General features: G+C 53.2%; 6 protein-coding genes across 6 annotated transcripts; 2 read left to right on the top strand and 4 right to left on the bottom strand.

Annotated features, from left to right (window-relative positions):
• Window positions 1-934: 934 nt before the first annotated feature.
• TrAFT101_001260 (uncharacterized protein) lies at window positions 935-2,077 on the bottom strand (the record flags this gene model as incomplete). Its single annotated transcript, XM_024909447.1, has 1 exon — window positions 935-2,077. The coding sequence occupies one exon, from the start codon at window positions 2,075-2,077 to the stop codon at window positions 935-937; it is 1,143 nt and encodes a 380-aa protein (XP_024765507.1).
• A 2,147-nt stretch (window positions 2,078-4,224) lies between these two features.
• Window positions 4,225-9,248, top strand: TrAFT101_001259 (uncharacterized protein). Its single transcript, XM_024899247.2, has one exon. It carries the CDS (start codon window positions 5,919-5,921, stop codon window positions 8,634-8,636), a length of 2,718 nt encoding a protein of 905 aa, XP_024765506.2. The 5' UTR covers window positions 4,225-5,918; the 3' UTR covers window positions 8,637-9,248.
• On the bottom strand, window positions 9,104-10,891 carry TrAFT101_001258 (uncharacterized protein). Its single transcript, XM_024903369.2, has 4 exons — window positions 10,654-10,891; window positions 9,962-10,581; window positions 9,571-9,874; window positions 9,104-9,495 (listed from the first exon to the last, which is right to left on the bottom strand). The coding sequence occupies exons 1-4, from the start codon at window positions 10,795-10,797 to the stop codon at window positions 9,310-9,312; spliced, it is 1,254 nt and encodes a 417-aa protein (XP_024765505.2). The 5' UTR covers window positions 10,798-10,891; the 3' UTR covers window positions 9,104-9,309.
• Window positions 10,892-11,334: 443 nt separating this feature from the next.
• TrAFT101_001256 (uncharacterized protein) lies at window positions 11,335-14,631 on the bottom strand. The gene has a single exon (XM_024906000.2). The coding sequence runs from the start codon at window positions 14,274-14,276 to the stop codon at window positions 12,453-12,455; it is 1,824 nt and encodes a 607-aa protein (XP_024765503.2). The 5' UTR covers window positions 14,277-14,631; the 3' UTR covers window positions 11,335-12,452.
• On the top strand, window positions 11,396-12,549 carry TrAFT101_001257 (uncharacterized protein). Its single transcript, XM_024907547.2, has one exon. It carries the CDS (start codon window positions 11,555-11,557, stop codon window positions 12,347-12,349), a length of 795 nt encoding a protein of 264 aa, XP_024765504.2. The 5' UTR covers window positions 11,396-11,554; the 3' UTR covers window positions 12,350-12,549.
• Window positions 14,632-14,801: 170 nt separating the features above from the next.
• On the bottom strand, window positions 14,802-17,701 carry TrAFT101_001255 (uncharacterized protein). Its single transcript, XM_066126284.1, has one exon. The coding sequence runs from the start codon at window positions 16,679-16,681 to the stop codon at window positions 15,170-15,172; it is 1,512 nt and encodes a 503-aa protein (XP_065982385.1). The 5' UTR covers window positions 16,682-17,701; the 3' UTR covers window positions 14,802-15,169.
• Window positions 17,702-17,780: the final 79 nt, after the last annotated feature.

The raw sequence follows: 17,780 nt of genomic DNA, 5'->3' as shown, positions 1-17,780 counted from the left end.
CCGAACGGCATATCATCTTATCCACAGTATAGCTTAGTAGCCTTGTTTTCGACACACCCTGCTTTGACCCTGACAGAATCACAAGCAAACAAACGATTCATAAGTATCCGTTTGCCCATTTTTAGGCCCGGCACATGCTCTTATCGAGAGTTAATCTTGCCTTGTAAGGCTCCCCCGCGTGCTCGACTCGCATGAAATTCCCACTTTCCTTCCGGTTATCCGATTTCTACGAGCTGTCAAGTGTTAAAGGTTCAACATGAGATCGAAATGTAAGGTACTTTTGGCTGCATGTTGAAAACGCCACGACATGTGAACAAGTGCCATGAATGGTAGAACTTGCATGAATCCCCTTGCTAGAGGAGGGGTGTGATTGAAAAGAGAGGAGTCGATGATGGTGTGGTTTAATTTGGAACATGTAAGCCAGACATGGCTGACAATCCTTCAGAGCCCAACTTCTTGATTTCAAGTAAAGGCGGGAAGTTAGTTTAGCGCTACGGGAAGTAAAAGGTGCCAAGAGATAGTCTTGATATATATAACTGTTTCAACTGTAAATCTTCAATCGTGTGCTATCAAATCAAGTAAAAAGTCCAATTCATCTTTTCAGACAGGTCTTGTTTATGCCAGATAAACACCCGATTCGCCTATTCGCCGCTTCTATGCATGTTCCCTCCTCCAACGCCAGCAATAATCAATTCGCTAAGTAGTTTCATCGTCTGGCTGTAGTCATCTTTCCGTACACACTTGTCTGTCTGTCTGTCTGTCTTTGTCTACTCTTGTCTACTCAGTGCAACGCAGTTCTGAGGTATCATCGAGACGATGTCAAAAAGGAAAAGAACAAAGCAAAAAACAGAGGAGGAAAACAAAAAAAGGACAAGAGAAACGCTATGAGCCGCCAGTCAAGGAAGAAAAATAAATCTAGGAAAAAAAGGCATGGTCAAAACGGACCAGCTGATTTTGACCTTAGCAAAAAACTAGGCCGGGGTATCCGCAAACGCTTTGTCTTCATGGACCGCATCGACTCCCTGTCAGTGTCGTGCGCCTGACCAAGCCAGTTGGCTATGGCCTGAGTCGCCTCTGCATATTCGACCTCCACGCTCTCTTTTTGAATCATTGGCGGGGGGCAGTCCCATGCATGCTTCTCGCCGGCAACAATACGCAGAGTAACGGTCTTTTTCAGGCTCTGCAGTCTCTTTGCGAAGCGGGTACCCTCAGCGAGAAGCATGTCATACTCGCACAAGCAGAGATGGACGGGCGGTAGCTTTTTCATAATGTCATCCGTCATCAAGCCCGGGGAGAGCCGAAGATCTGCGCGTTCGTGGCGAGGGATTGGGGGATAGACGTAAGAGGCATCAATGAGATCTGTCAAACCCTTGGATAGGGTAAGGTCGGGACGAGTGCAACTCAGCCTCTTGTCTGCCCTGTTGATGGTCCAATCTAGGCCGGGATAGAAGAGCACGAGGCCAGTGATGCGAGGGACTGCAAAGGGCAGCGTGTAATTCCAGCGCGACGGGTCATTCATGATGAGCCAGCTTGAGAGGGCTGTGGTGGCACCTGCGGAAAAGCCAGAGAGGATCATGCGATTCGGGTCGATGCCAAACTGGGCAGCGCGCTTGGCTATCTGCAGGATGGCATCGACACAGTCCTCGATGGGGGTCGGGAACGGATAGTTGGGAGCCAGGCGATAGTTGACGGTGAAGACGACGGCATCCAGCGAGGTCATGACAGCGCATGCCCAGCGTGCATTATCGGTTCCCTGGCCGAGAATCCATCCTCCTCCATGCAGAGCGATGACAGCGGCTCGAGGTCCGATGGACAGACGAGGCGGCGTCCACACCTCGACCCTGATCTTCTTGGGACCCTTGCATTCGGCGAGCGTAGAATCAGCCCAAAACTCGGCGGACGGTGTAGGAGCCGCGGGCTCAGTGCGGTTGGCGATGCTGAAACCGAGGCTGGACGCATAGCGGATGGCCTGAGCACGCGCATTCAAGGTCCAGCGGGAACTGGCCTCCAAGGGGTTGACATAGTCGTCTGGCTCCGGCACTGTCGGTTTCCTGAGGTGATCCGGGACGACGTCCATGGGAACGGCGCGCTGTGGTCATCCGCCTCGAGTCTGTTGAGCGATGATTTGGTTCTGCTACAGTGCAGCCTGGCTTCTACGGAAAGGCAGGGCAAGCGGGGATTGGCTGCAGTCTGGCTCTGGGGGACGAAACAGCGGGGTGGACGGATGGAAGAGGGGCGTGGATGGTGGAAGAAGGAGAGGAAGAGGAGAAAAAAGTTTGATTGTATGAGGAGGCCAGGAGGGTGGGTGGCGCGAGGCACGGATAAGGTACGGCACAAATATGAGATGGTGGACGAAAAGAGGCAAGATACGAGACGATACCTGCGATGATGGCGTTGAGACGGCCGATAGTACTGTATTGTACCGTGTCGTGTGCCCTGCTGCTGGTGACGATCTACAGTCTGGATAACGTGACGATGCTCAGGGGGAGCTGTAGATGGACCTGAGGCCGCTTACGGAGTATCTTTTTTGCCCGACTCGTGTGGCTCCGGCCTAGGGCTTATTTAGCCATGGTGTTAGTTGCCAGCACGTTTTCTAGCGATCTATTTTACAAAAAGCTCGCTGATAGGACGTTGACAGTGGTTTACGTGTATCTCACACAAGATAAGCGCAACACTACGCTAAAGGGAGTGAACCTGGACAAAGAACAAATCATAGACGCAACCGAATAACTGGGGTAGCATAATGTCGTGGAGACGCAGCTGTAAGGACAAACGGGAGCGGGTTCGATACGGCGCTAGCTGGGCCCCAGCAACCAGCAGGCTGGATCGGCGCAAAGCTTCTTTTGAGAGAGACTATTTGCTGGGGCTAAGAGAATCGGGATGAGGGAATGGCTGGAGGGTTTTGCGTAGATCGTATCAAGGCACAGGAGGCACAGGATGAGCTACGCGGTGTCTGTTTGGAATTTTGAAGTTTGACGAATTTCTAGAAACCCACGCCGGGCAACCGTCGTCGATTCCTTTTGCCAAATGCAGCAGTGGTAGGGATTGCCTAAAGCAGCACCTTACTGGACTAATAATAAACCCAGTGCCACGGTGGTACTGCAGCGACAGAAGAGCCCACGCCGTTTCGATTTGCAGGGCCCTGGCCGCATGGAAAATCGTGGAACGCGAAATCAGAGCACAGACCTGGTATGACGTACTGCCGAGTTCAACGGCTATCTGGTGCTCCATACCTAGGCGGGGCCTGGCGATTCTTGTACATATCGAGAGTATCGCCCTGGTTCCTTTCCGAGGAGCTGATCGGACGATGCCGGGCCAGGCATCACTTGCTTGCCGCGCGCGGTTCCTGTTTTTTTATAACCGCTTTTTCTATTTCAATGCACATACTTTTTCCTGCTCCATCTTTATGGAGTGCCTAGGCATGGCGGCTCCAATTACCGAGCATGCTTGACTGGTCAAAGCTCAAGTTCACAAACGATTTCAGCTTCTGACGTCATTGCAAAACCTCGACTCTGCATACATACCTTACATGCTTGTATGACTGGTTACCTGCACAGCCAAAGGGAAACAAAAAGTACCACTGTGAGTATCATTGATTGGTAGGTACATCCCCGATAGCCGGTCTCGGCCTGCGCCAGAGCAAAAGTACACAGAAGCAGCGGCACTAGCGGCCCACGATGGGATAAAATATTGGATAAGCTTCAATAAAGGATCTAAGTAAAATATGCTGCTGCTTCACTCCAATAAGGCAGCGCGCGATATGCTGGCAGATGCTTTTGCCCTCCTCCACAGGCGCATTGGTTGGCTCGTAATTTAATGCCACAGTCTAGGTAGGTACTAACTTACAAGGTGCTGGGCGCATGCGCTTCATTGCTCTACTGCAAGTCTGCCCGGAGAAAAAAAAAGCAAATTGTTACTCTTAGTTGCTGGGTACTGCTAACAACATGGGCAACCAGATCCCTGCATTTGTCTTGTTGACGGTTTCAGAGAGCTTATGATTTGTTGCAGGGGGAGAGCTCCGTAAATGGCACAATTACATCATGGATATTCCCCCTAAGAAAGAATCACTTCATGCAGGGCTACACTTATAAATCGATTGTGTAGCCGCATATGCATATTATTCATCATTTGGAAGCGGGAAACGGGCCATACAAGCAACCCGCCGCTTAGGTAAAAGAGCACATAAGCATAGGTGGCTAGAGGGGAAAAAGAGAGGACGAAGGAAGAAAAAAAAAAAAAAAAAAAAAAAAAAAAAGGCGCTGGAAGCGGCTGTCCGAGTAACTGGGCGTCCAGACTGCACGCTAGCGCCAATCCGCCTGCCCGCTAATCATAAATCCGTGTATCTCGCGTGACACTAGACATGCAATGCCGGCGGAAGAAGCGCGGAGGCTAGAGGGAGAAGAGGAACTTCGGAGAAAGGAAGAGGCAGAAAGAGGGAAAACGCTGCATGTGCTTCGGGCTCAGTCAGCACGGCGCTTAGTGCAGGCCTTGCTTGCTAACGTCGGCTGAGATTTGATATCGACTCTCCCCACCACTTAACTAAACACTTACTAAACCTCTTGCAGGCGCCCCCTCGGCTGCGTTCGACCCAATGGCACGAGAAGAATCTTCGCACTGATTCCGTGCCGCACCCAAACGTGCTAGGCGGATAGGCTGTTCGGGCTCGGGCGGAGTCTAAAGTCGACGGCGGGTGGGGATCCTGCGCTGATGGCAGCCAGAACGATGGATGACAGTAAAGTGGCATTTTTGCACGGCAGCCGATGCCTGGCCAGGGGCCCACGAGCGTGCCGAGGAGAGGTCAGAGGACGAGCCCCTCCCGCTCGGTTCGGCCATCCGACGAGGAATTCGCGCCTGTTCTGGCTGAGTCTATGCTGGCAAAAGAACTGGCTTTGATATCGTCTCAATTCGGTCTCTTGCTGCTGATACACCCCCCCGTTCGGCTGCCCCCATCATCCTCGGCGGCATCCACCACAGCAACGGGTTTTTTTCGCCCATCCGCATGGGCTTGGTACCCGATTATTACGCCTACTTACCTCGTACCCAGTCAACCAGTGGTAAACTACGTAGGAGACTAAGCATTGGCTGTTGCTTAGGAACGCCCTGAGTGATATAAGACCAGAGCAAGCCTCGCCAAGAACTACTGTTGTGGCTTCTCTCTCTCTTCCTTTTCTCTCCATCATCCTGTCATTGACTCGCCGCCTGTGGCTCAAAGATTTGCTCATCAAAGAGGAAAGTTCCGAGCCTTGCTTTGCCACACCCTCCTCTCGATATACGTATAAAGCATCCATCTCCTACATACCCAGTCCCCCATCTTGCCAACTGCCAAAAATAGCCAACCCCCCTTCCGACGGGTTCAACCGCTAGCGAATAAATCCCATTTGAGAAACCGCAGTTTGCTCGCCAAGACAGTTGTGGTGATTCAGTTCCACGTCATTGACGCTGAAGCACAAGCAACAAGCACGCGGAGGCGAAAATACGACGCAAAAGCTGTCAGGGCAGAGGTTTCGATAACATCATCGTGCCTACCGGGGTGACACAGCGCAGGACCAATTACAGCGCCGCTGCAAGGCAGGGCTTCAGGCACTCTGCCACCAAAAAAGCGCCGGGCCAGTTCTTGACCCCGCCAACCACCCCCGCGAGCTCCGGCAGAGTGGGATAAACCCGTTGCCACACATCGCTCGCTCGTCTCACACTCTGGTTCATTGTGCGACTCTTATCGCTGTCGGCCAATCAGCCCGAAATTCCGCGGACATAACGCCAAGAGTACTTGTACCGCCGTGCCTGCGGTCTCTCTGAGCAGCTACCCAGTCTCTTGCTCTCTTGCCAATCCTCTGCTCAGATCCCTGCTCGAGGCAAGCCGGATTCGAGCCCCATTCCCATCTTCTCATATCGATATCGCGCATATCTATATCGTCACCATGCCGTCTACAGACAGCGGGAGAAACTCCCCCATCCTCTCGGCCTTTGGCCTCCCTCTTCGATCCAACAGCACGAGAAGCAGCAGGCGAGCCAGTCCTGACCGTTCCGTGCCTCGCGATCACCTTCCCAAGAACTACAACGCTGCCGGCACCAACAGCAACCGCAGCAGCTACCACCAGTACATGGTGAACGAGACTCCCACGCCTGCGACGCCCACGATGTCGGCGCTGTCCATTCCCACCTCGCCCACTTCCCCGGCAGTCCACAGCGAGGCCACCCGCAAGATTCTGGCGACGATGAACGAGGGCGGCGGCCGCAGGTCGGCGCCAAGCTCTCCGCGATCCAGCATGGACAACTCAACCACGTCCTTTGACAGCGTCCGCAGCAGCGGCTCTGACTGGCCAACGCACCCCTACGAACTCAACACCATTGCCGAGCTGGACACGCTGCCCATTGGCACCGAGGTCAACTTCCGTGGCCGCATCCATACCCAGCGTCAGCTCTCCAAGGCCCTCGACTTCCTTCTCCTGCGTGACCAGACCTTCTCCATCCAGGGCGTCCTTTCCAGAGAGAACATGGACATGGTCCAATGGGTACAGAAGCTGCCTGCTGAGTCTCTGCTTCAAATCAATGGCGTTCTCAAGGCGCCCCCGGAGCCTGTGCGATCTGCCACCGTGTCCCACGCCGAGGTTGACATCCACGGCCTGTGGCTCGTGAACCCGGCTCAGAATGCCCCGTTCAGTGTCTATAGACCCCCCGAGGCCTTGCGCAACCGCATGTCGTCGCGTATCCTTGATCTGCGGCACCCGGCCAACCAGGCTCTGTTCCGCATTCGATCTCAGGTCTCTCACCAATTCCGTGAAACCCTCGAGGGCTTTGGTTTTGTAGAGATCAACACTCCCAAGCTCCAGCCTGCTGCCACTGAAAGCGGTGCCTCCGTTTTCAAGGTCAACTACTTCGGCCGCAAGGCTTTCCTAGCCCAAAGCCCACAACTCGCCAAGCAAATGTCCGTCGCCGCCGACTTTGGTCGCGTCTACGAGATTGGTCCTGTCTTCCGTGCAGAGAACTCAAACACTCATCGCCATCTTACCGAGTACACCGGTTTGGATCTCGAGATGGCCATTGAGCATGATTACCATGAGGTCATCGAGGTGCTTGACTTGTTCCTCAAGAATGTCTTCAAGGCCGTCTACGCCATGCCCGAGGTTGAGATTCTCAAGCAACGATGGCCCAGCACTGAATTCAAGTATCTGGACGAGACACTCGTTCTCGATTTCAGAGATGGCCTTCAGATGCTGAGGGACGATGGTCGTGAAGCTCCCGAGGAAGACTTGTCCACTTCGGATGAGATTCGACTGGGTGAGCTTGTCAGGGAGAAGTATAACACTGATTATTACGTCCTCGACCGCTTCCCCACAAATGCCCGTCCGTTCTATACCCACAAGGACCCCGAGGACCCCAAATGGACCCGGTCTTTCGACATCTTCATCCGCGGCCAGGAGATTTGCTCCGGTGGCCAGCGTATCCACGATGCTGCCGAGCTGCGCGCCAATATGTCTGCTGCCGGCATTGCGGAAGACGGCATGGAAGAGTACCTGGCCGGTTTCGACCTTGGTGCGCCGCCCCATGCTGGAGCTGGTCTGGGTCTCGAGCGGATTGTGACCTGGATGCTCGAGCTCGGAGACGTCCGAAACGCCTCGCTCTTCTACCGTGACCCCAAGTCGCTCCCCGACCGCAAGCCCACTCTGCCCCATCCCGAGGCCGATACCACCAAGCAGTATGCCGCACTCCACACCCCTCCGGTCGAGAAGCTCATTGCCAACTACGGCGATGCCTCCAACACTTCTTGGCTCGACGACAGGTTCGAGATTTGGAGGCACAAGTCTGGTGCTGCCGTCGGATTTGTCAGACAAGACAAGTTTGCCATGGTCACTGGTGATCCTCTCTGCGATAAGTCGCAATACACGGATGTCATCATGTCATTTATCAAATACGTGCTGACGGAGCTCCACATGGTCCCTATGTGGATGCTTGTCTCGTACGATGTGCAGAGGATCCTGGCCCACGATTTGGGCTGGCGAACCCTCTCCTGCACGGAGGAGCAGCGTGTCGACACAGCCAGACACCAGAGCCCTGCTGGCGGACCCAAGGCCCGCAGAGTCGAGCGTGAAGGCGTCAAGATTCACGAAGTCAAGGCTGACGACGACTTCATCAGCCGCGTAAACCCGCAAATTGAGGCTTGGAAGGCCAACCGCAAGGGCAAGCAGGTTCATATGACGGAGGTGCGCCCCTGGGTCGACATGGAGCACCGCCGCTACTTTGCGGCCGAGAAGGAGGGCAAGGTCCACGCCATGGTGGTGTTGGCCAAGCTGGCTCCCCGACACGGCTGGCAGGTCAAGTGGGCGCTTGACTTCCCCGGCGCCCTCAACGGCGCTATTGAAATTCTAATTGAGCACGCTCTTTCGTGTGTCACCGGCCAGGTGACGTTTGGTGTCGGCGTGTCAGAGAAGCTGACGCCCGGCGAGCATCTCCACGGCATTCGGGCTAAGTTCCTTGCCACCACCTATCGTTCCATCGTCGAGAGCCTGGGTCTCCGACGGAAGGCGGGCTTCCGATCCAAGTTTGGCGCTTTGGGTGAAGAGGTCTACATTTGTTATCCTAAGCATGGCGTCGGCTTGAGAGACTTGCAGCAAATTATCAAGTTTTTCCAGGATTGAGAAATTTCTTCTAATAAAAAGTGTTATAAGGATTAAAGGGGGAAAAGTGACCACGTGATACCAAATGATACCACCAAAGAAAGAATAGAAAAAAAAAAAGCAGCTGGGTGCACTTTAAGATGTGGGGAAGTTTGATAGCATACACGACTCACGGGGTGGAAAAGGATTTGGGATGGATGTTTTCTTTTTTCTCTTTCAAGATACCGACTTTCTCTATTTCCTTTTCCTCTATTTCCTTTCCTCTTCTTCTCTTTCGATCATGGAAATATGCATCGTGAATCGACATTGTATAGACGGTGTGGTGGCGGAGTGACCCTTTTTTTGTTCTTGTCTTGGGATGGTATAACGAAATAGCGGATGGAAAGAAGGTCTAAACATTGATTATGAGTAGTTTTTTTATTTGTTATACATTTTTGATGAATGGATATGATGCACATTTTTTTTTTTTTTTTTGAGTTGATATTAACTGTGATTTCTGCTGCCCCCTAGATCAAATAGGTAGACAATGGAGTCTAAAATGGATATACTTTGATGCTCACGACGGTTTTTAATCCATCATATATGTAGATATTTAAATTTGCATGTGTAATCTCATCGAGGTCCCATATCCAGCTGCTATCTATATAAACCAATTCTCTAATAGATCTCGCCTCTTTTTCTTTTCTTATCCCATTTACTCATGCCATGAAATATACAACATGATGCCCGCGCCAGCTGCAACAGCCGCGAACTGCGTAAGCGTCTTTCGCAGCTCCTCGCCCTTGTTGGGACCAGTCTCCAGCAGCTCTGGGATGACGGCAACGGTGCCGACGTATAAAAATGTGCCCGCCGTGAATGGCAGCAACATATCACCCCACGTCTAGTACAAGCAAGCCTGCTGTTAGCCAAGAAAGAAAAAAAAAACACAAGGGAAAAGAGAGAAGTAGGACTTTACCAGGCTTGTTCCCCAGAGCCCTCCATTTCGCGGCATGGCCTCGCCGTCAGCACCTCCGGAGCCGAATTCCTGGACGGCAATACCGATGAGCGTGCCCATCAGGGCGCCGATGGCGGTGACGAACTGGGAGGCCATGGCGGCGCGCTTGGAGAAGCCGGACTGGATCAGCAGCGCAAAGTCGCCGACCTCGTGGGGGATCTCGTGGAAGAAGACGGCAACGGTGGTGGTGGCGCCGATGGTGGGAGAGGCGTAGAAGCTGGCGGACATGGCTAGGCCGTCGGTGATGTTGTGCGTGAAGTCAGCGCTGAAAGGGGGGGTGGTGTGTTTGTTAGTTGTCAGATAGGTATATACCTAGGTATTTGGAAGAATGGAGTGTGCAAGTGAGACTTACATCAAGTTAAGATAGCCGCCTAGTTTTACGCTGGGGTTGATCTCCTTTAGCTTTGACTGCTCGTCCACTTGAGTCTCCTTATTGCCGCTCTTCTTCCTCGACTTGGCCTCGCCCTCGACGGTGCTCGCGCCGGTAGAGAGGCCGACATCTGCGGTCCTGGCGCGTTTCTCGTCGCCATGCGAATGTCCGTGCGAGTGATCGTGGCCCTCGCCCCCCGTTGCAATTCGCAAGCCCTTATCCATGGCCACAAAGGTCATGAAGCCCACGAGGATGCCCAGGCCGAGGATCAAGTTGCGGTTCGGCTCGACAAGCACAAACTTGGCCCGGTCCGGCTCGTCTTCTCCAACAAAGATCTCGGGCAGCAGGTGGAAGAGCGTGTCGCCGAGCAGGCCTCCAACGGCAAAAGCCACCATGACGGATAGCGAGGAGGGATCGATGTTGGTCGGGACGAGGGCGAGCAGGAAGTTGGGCGGACCGGAGATGTAGAGCGTGGCCAGCAGCGCATTCACGGCGGGCGAGCCGGGGAACAGCACCGAGAAGAGCTTCGTGGTGAGGGACGAGGGCGCGGCCTCGAAGTGAGCCAGCTTGGCGGTGTTGAGCTCCTGGACAACGGGACATGTCTAATGCATTCGGATTTGCTGGTCAGTAAGACGTATACTGCTTTGAAAATAAGGATTGTCTCGCTGCGGTACCTGGAGTCGGCCATCCAGCTCCTCCAAGCTAAGACTCTCGACGGCAGCCGGGGCTCCCTTGATCTGCGACGCCGCCGCCGCACAGGCCGCCAGCACGAAGACGCATGACGCAATGGCGGTTCTAAAAGCGCCCCTGCGAGCCATTGTGCGAGAAACTCGAGGAAATATCGACAATCCTCGTTCAACCGAAATGAGACAGAAAGGCGGCCAGGGAGTGACAGAGCTGCGATGGCTGTCGTGTGATGGGATGGAAGAAAGACACGAGTGCGCCAATTGGAGTGGGAGCTAAGACTCGGAGGCCCTGGCGCTGCAGGAGCTTAAATCAGCGGGCTAGGCTGCATGGGGAAGTAGTGCGTGTGTATGCTAATTATAGCTTTATAGAGGCACTATGTAGACTACTATGTAGCAGCAGACGGCTATATTGACATATACCTACCTTATATAGGAAGAATTAATGAAGAAAGATTGCAAGTAGTGTTCGGTTAGGTCATTTTATAAGACGTGGAATTCTCTCAATCAGTACAAGCGAGAATGGCGCGAGGGCAGATGGCAGATGGTAGCTGGTAGAGGATGTGCAATATGAAAGCCAAGCACGCTGCAGCAGCTTATACGACTCAACCAAATCCAATCCTGGGCTACAAGAGCCAAACTCTCAGTAATAGGTACTAAGTATCATATTATCCCATTAGCTCATTAGCGCCATCACGGCACTGCTTGATTGGCCGCTCAAAGAGTGTCGCACAGAAACCTCACATCCAATGCCATGCAACCCAATGCACGCCTTATCTATAAGCGACGACTCTATCTCTAAGCGGCGTTCTCACAGTCCACATGCCTCTTATATTCGTTACTTATACAAGGTCACGTATTACAACAACCCCTCAAAGAGACTCTAAAATCAATGTCAACCATTCACTCGAGTATCCTCCTCCGCCTCTGCTCGTCAAAAAACAACACTCAACAGCAAATGGCCTCCAAAACATCCCTCACCAAAGAGCGCCCGCTCTACCCCGTTGGCGTCCCTTCCAAATTCTCCCCCGAAGGAGCTCTCCAGCGCTTCCCCGGCATCACCCTCATCTGCCATTTACCCATAGACTCTCCTCTCCAGCCCGGCCTCAACGCCGTCCACGCATCGCTAAGCGCCCACCCCGTCATCTCCAAGCTCATCCACCTCCTACCCAAAGACTCCTGGCACATGACCGTCCTGGACGGCATCCACGGCGACAAAGCCACCCCCGCAAAGAGACCTCCCGGATTCGAGAGGCAATCACTGGAAGAGGTTACCCAGGACTTCTCCCAGAAACTGAGGCTGCTGGGCCTGGGGCTGGAACAGGAGGGCCTAGCACCGCCGTATAAGATGAAGATTCGGGGGTTTCATCCAGGCGCAGTCGGCATCGGGCTGGAAGTTGAGGGGGCCACCGCAGACGAGGAAAAACGCATACGACTGCTGCGAGATAGACTTGCGGATGTTCTGGGGCTTAGGCGGCCGAACCATGACACGTACGGCCTCCACATCACCATGGCATATCTGATGAGATACATTGAGGGAAAGGACAGAGTAATGCTCAATGCATTGTTTGAGGAGCATCTACCAAAAGTGCAGCTGGAGTTTGAGCTCGGAGCAGTGGAATTCTGCACGTATGAAAACATGTACGCCTTTGCAAGACTGTTCTATCTCGGAGACAACAAGTCGTAACAGAGGCGTTGAGCTGCTGTAAAGTATACTCCCTTTATATAAAACAAGTATGTGTATGCTATAGCAACATGATGTACACTCACACCATGAGTGACGTGACTCTCTACAAAAAAGGAGGCGGCACCCCAAAATGCCACATGCAAAAGAACCTCGTCGTAACTCTTCTCTCTTTCCGTAGCTGCGCTTCCGACAGCTCCCTCGCAAATACCGCAAAGAAGTCGCTCCGACATATCGGGTTCCTGATGCTCTCTAGCCTTTCCACGGCCCATTGGCTCTCCTCCCGGTCCATACACTCGATGGCGTAGAGAAACAGCGGGCGAAGATAGCCCGTCTTTAGCCCAGATGTGCCTCTTCCTTGTTGATAAACATTCCAATCCCCATCGACAATCTCGCGCATTTGACGCATTGCCTGTCTTGACTCTGCGAATTCAGACACGGGGTCTCCCAGAACGCGACCAATCTCAATGAATTCAGCATGATATGCCGCGTGGCACATTCCAACCAGAGCGATGATGGGATCGGCGACCTTGCTCTCCAGATGGGCGCGCAGGTCCCCCGGTGTTTGGCGCTGGGCAGCAGAGCGAGTGTCCCAGAGACGATGCAGCCGCAAAGTGATGTGGGCAATCTGCTGCGTCACATCCTCTTGATCTGCTCCGGCGGTGCGCGAGCGATGATAGTGCGTCAGTTTCGCAATCTCGCCGGATATCATCTGGAGCCGAAAGTAAAAGTCAAATACAGAGCTGGCGATGGTCTCATATAGATGAGTGGACTTGTCTTCCGGGAGCTGGTCCGATGGCACAGCCAAGCTAGGTATTGCTGCATCACTGCAGCTGGAAAAGAGATTGTAGATGCGATCAGATATGAGGCCCATGCCTCCTCCTCGGATCGCTATTGTGTGAAGCAGTCTCAACCAAACAATGATTCGTATGGCGAGCGAAGAGCGTGGCAGCTGGCTCTGCGTCCAAGCCTCGAGTCTGTGAATGAACTTTTCGCCCGGCTCTCTGAGGAGAGCATCTGTTTCGTAGTATTGCATGCTTTCAAATAGACTCAAAAGAAACGTCGTCACCAAGACAATTTCAAAGTCTTCAACGCCCTCACCTAGCAGCTTTTCGTATGCCAATCTGGCAGATTTATAAAGACACATGGCCTTGGACAGCGGCAAACCGTACATCTGCCCCTTGTAAAGAGCAGAAAGAGCCACAATCGCTTCGGCCACCGCCTCATTACTCGTCCCAACCCCGACAACTTCAGCCTTCATTCGACGCCAGTTGACGCCATCAAAGGGCGTTACCGCAGGGCAATCCACCTGATCAACAAAGAATGCAAATGAGAGCGGCAGAGGTGCTTGGCGGGTAGCCAACACGTCGATTGTTGTTGTGAGTTCTATATCACGCGATATCAAGGTCGAGGGCGTGGCTGCCTCGAACTCGGCGTCGTCTATGGTGCGAGACGTACCATCTTGACGTCGCAGCGCCTTATGTAAGCGGACGATGATGTCCACGATGGAGCTATCTGGAGACTGAAATGGATTCTTCGCCGTGTCTCCAACAATGTTGGAATTGATACCGCCCTCAGCAGCGACCCCAGCCGCAAGGCTCTCATCTTGCTCTTCAGACGATGGACTGGGATACTGCTGAGAGGCTGATTCCACCTGTGTCAGTCTCCCCAATCCAGCAGCGCTTCCAGATCCATCCGATGTAGCCTGTCCCGTGTTTCGAGGTGGCGAGCGTTGGTACTGATACTGTCGACTTTTCCTCGGTTTATACACACAGCTTCGTTTCAGCCTTTTACAGTTCTGGCAGACAGGCCGCAGCTCATCGCATTTGACTTTTCTTGACCGGCAGGTCAGGCAGCCGCTCCTGACACGGCCCCGATAGCCCAACTGCGTTGCTCTCGAGCTGGGCATTTGAAGCACTAATTGCTGCATGGCATAGCTGCGGGGTTGAATCTGGCTCTTTGTGTCAAGTAACTCATCTCCACCGGAGAGATTCTCGTTGAGTTAGCTGGGGAAGAGAAGGGATAGAAAGATAGTCACGGGGTATTTTAAAGAAGAAATGGAACAAAATGTCGAGTCATATTTTCAACATCACTCTAAACGTGGCTTACAACCATCTAGAGACTCTAAATGGGTTCAAGGAGTGAGGCTGTGAGGGGCAAGAGCAGGGCTTTCTATGGAATGTGAGATGGAACGTGCCACACTCACACACTGCAGCTTGCCGGAGATGGGACGATTGCCTCATTGGGCAATTGGGGACGCTGTGTGGCTTATCTCTAACTGATGGCGGGCTTATCTATTGCCGACGCACCTTGATGGTCTCACTTCGAGCTGACTTGGACGCAGCGTCTCATGTCAAAACTGTAATTCATTCATTCAAAGGGGCAGCTTGTCTACAGAAATTAGAGTCTTCATAGCAGCAAGGCAGTTGCTCATATATCAAATATTCACGATGTAATCCGTATAAATGTAATATTCTTTATGTATATTTTATCATCTTGATAGTATATTCTAGAGCGAAATGAGCGTGTTCATTCATCAATGTAATCCATAATACCTGCCCCCCTTTAACCCAAAATGTGTGTGTCATTACCCTTCATTAACCGGTCTGCAGGAAATATTTCACAAACCGGACGTCAGGGAATAAGCGAACCAAACTACCAATTTTTACCTTTGGTACATCAGTTAGGTACGCATAGAAGCCATACAATTCGTTAAAATGCCATTCTCAACCACAATACATGTACCTCCTCCTATCCATTCTCAATGGTAGGCTTGCTCCCTGTTTCATTAAGAGAGCCTGTAGAGAGGCCATTGTTGGGATTTTACAGAGCAATAGCAGCCACAGCAACAGCGGCGGCGGCGGCCCCAAAAGAGCTCAGCTTGTTACCACTGCTTCCAGGAGCGGTAGTTGAGGCAGAAGGGCTGCTGCTGGATCCAGAGCCGGTAGGAGAGCCACCAGAGGAAGAAGTGCTGTTAGCCGTGGGGAAGGGCACAGAGGCAAAGGTGGAGGAGGCGGGAGCACCGCCGGCACCACCAGCGCCGCCAGTAGTCTGCGACTCAGAACCAGTAGTCTGAGAGCCTGAAGAACCGGTAGTTTGAGGCTCCGAGCCAGTAGTCTGAGAGCCCGAGGAACCAGTAGTCTGAGGCTCTGAGACGGTCGTCTGAGACTCTGAGCCAGTGGACTGAGGTTCTGAGGTACTAGTAGAGTCAGAGCCGGAGCCGGAGCTAGAGGCAGAGCTAGAACCTGAGCTGGAACCGGAGCCGGAGGAGGAGGAGGAGGAGGAGGAGGAGGAGGAACCCGCAGAAGAGGAGGCAGCAGCAGCAGAGGAACTAGCAGGCTTGCTGGGGGCAGAGGAAGAGGTCGGGTCCGAGGGGTTGGTGTCGACATTGGCGCAAGAGAGGTCGAACAGGGGCTTCTCGGTCAAGGAGCTGCCAATGAGACCAAAGCTGGGGTTGGGCGCGCTAGGCTCGGCATCCTGAAGAGTGTACCACCAGACATTGGTCTTGCCAAAGTTGGGGCAGCCAACCTCCTGCCAGTACTTCTGAGCGTTACTCACGGAAGCAACGGCGTCACCAGAGCTCTTGCCGTTGACGGGCCAGCCGGTCTCGGTGACCCAGACCTCCTTGCCGGGGCCGGCGTTCTGGATCTTCTGCAGAGCAGCTTCGTATAGAGCCTTGGCGTTGGCGATGCCGTTGGAGTTGGTGTTCTCGTAGTAGGGGTAGGTGTCCATGCCGAGCCAGTCGACGGCGTCAATCACAGGCTTGTTGGATCCCACAACCCAGGCGTTCCAGGTGTCAACGTGACCAATGGGGACCTTGGCCAAGCAAGTGCCCTTGATGGTATCACGGACCTGGTTGATGTAGTTGACCAGAGTTCCGGGCTGAGCTCCGGGGCCAGCATGGGAAGCAACACCAGTAGGAGTGATTCGGTACAGATCCTCGCTGCCAACTGAGATACCGGCAACCAGGCCGTCCATCTGACCGCAGTATTGGCTAATGGCGCTCTTCAGAGCAGCAATCTCGTTGGCAAAAGCAGCGTCACCAGCAGAAGCCCAGAGGCCAAACAGCAGGCTTGTCTTGGTGCTGATGGCAGCGGGAATGGCACTGATGGGTGCATTGGTGGTGCCGCCCTGGATCATGGTATAGAGACGGGCACTGGTGAAGGCGCCATTGGTGCCGTCGAGGCCAGCAGCCGTCTTGAACTCGGCCTCAAAGTCAGTCTGGGCCTTGGGCTGGCCGCTGGTAAAGGTCGAGCCGTAGTTGAAGCCCTGGTAGGCGGCATTGACCGCCGAAACGACCGTGGCCAGAGTGAGGAGAGAGGACGAAGAGGGCATTTTGCTTGTCTTTGGCCTTGCTCGTTGATATTATTTGTCTCTCTTTATATATATAACACGGGAGGTCCGGACGATATTAGGGTGTAAGTCCGGGGCTGCGGTGGCGATATCAGGATAGTGTCGTCGGTCCCAAAACAAGAAAAAGCGAACGAGGTCAAGCCGAGCAAAGAAACGAGTGTGTCCCTTGCCAAAGCACGACTTGGTGATAGGTAATACTATTGCTATCACAGGTCAAGCGAGAGGAAGAGGTCCGAATCCACAACGGGTCAGACCAAAAATAGAGATATAAGCGACTGATGGGGAGAATGTGTGGTTTAGAGGAGATGAAGAAGGAAGAAGAGACAAAGAGGAGAGACGAAGAAAAAGAAGCCGGAGACTGTGCTTGAAAAGGAAAGCCAGAGACACCAAAACGTCAGCAAAGCGTCGGGGCCGAGTGAATTGGGATACGAGGACGCAGCAGCAGGTCCCAAAAAAGCAAGGCACAACACACAAAATGTCCACGCAACCTGCGCAACCCACAATTCCACACCACTTTTCGTGTCTTTATTCGTTCTTTTTTCTCGCTCTCTACTCTCTAGCTTCTGCTTTGGGTCCTTTTTTTTTTTTTTTTTTTCCCTGGCGGCCAAGCCACAGGGGTTCCGGAGTGGGTGTGCATTTCGTCACAGGCACCAGATGGATGGCCGTGGAAAGCCCTTCTTCTGTCGCTTTCGCCCAGAGAGCTCGGGTTTGGAAGCCGGTGCCCCCCAAGAGCCCACAATGGATCGAGTGGCGCACGTTTTGTTTGTTCCAGCGGTGGGTCTGCCGTCCAGACCTGGCCCATGTCGTATCGCCGTCGTGTCATGCCATGCGCTGTGCAAGAGGGAAAATGCCTCTCGATTGGCGAGCCTTGCTGCTGCTGCTCGTGTCCAGGCGCTGTGAGCAGAGACGACGCAGATGGACACCCCTGCATGGAGCATGGATTATAGAGCATGGAGCATGAAGCGTGTGCGACGTCATGGCACCATCTCAGATCGTTCCATCAGATGCTACGACATGCTGCTATTCTTGTGCACACAGAGCGAAGATGGAGCAGCACATACATCATCATCATCATCATCGT

This window comes from Trichoderma asperellum, chromosome 1 (assembly GCF_020647865.1).
Source record: "Trichoderma asperellum chromosome 1, complete sequence".
Taxonomy (NCBI): Eukaryota; Fungi; Ascomycota; class Sordariomycetes; order Hypocreales; family Hypocreaceae; genus Trichoderma; species Trichoderma asperellum.
This window is presented reverse-complemented; position numbering and strand designations above follow the sequence as displayed.

Excerpts from the sequence above, each read along its gene's own strand:
- TrAFT101_001259 (XM_024899247.2), top strand. The coding sequence starts at position 5,919 with ATGCCGTCTACAGACAGCGGGAGAAACTCCCCCATCCTCTCGGCCTTT.
- TrAFT101_001258 (XM_024903369.2), bottom strand. The coding sequence starts at position 10,797 with ATGGCTCGCAGGGGCGCTTTTAGAACCGCCATTGCGTCATGCGTCTTC. Across the intron at positions 9,875-9,961 it reads GGCGGCTATCTTAACTTGAT|CGCTGACTTCACGCACAACA; the intron begins GTAAGTCTCACT and ends CCCCCCTTTCAG. Across the intron at positions 9,496-9,570 it reads GGCTCTGGGGAACAAGCCTG|ACGTGGGGTGATATGTTGCT; the intron begins GTAAAGTCCTAC and ends TGCTTGTACTAG.
- TrAFT101_001257 (XM_024907547.2), top strand. The coding sequence starts at position 11,555 with ATGTCAACCATTCACTCGAGTATCCTCCTCCGCCTCTGCTCGTCAAAA.
- TrAFT101_001256 (XM_024906000.2), bottom strand. The coding sequence starts at position 14,276 with ATGCAGCAATTAGTGCTTCAAATGCCCAGCTCGAGAGCAACGCAGTTG.
- TrAFT101_001255 (XM_066126284.1), bottom strand. The coding sequence starts at position 16,681 with ATGCCCTCTTCGTCCTCTCTCCTCACTCTGGCCACGGTCGTTTCGGCG.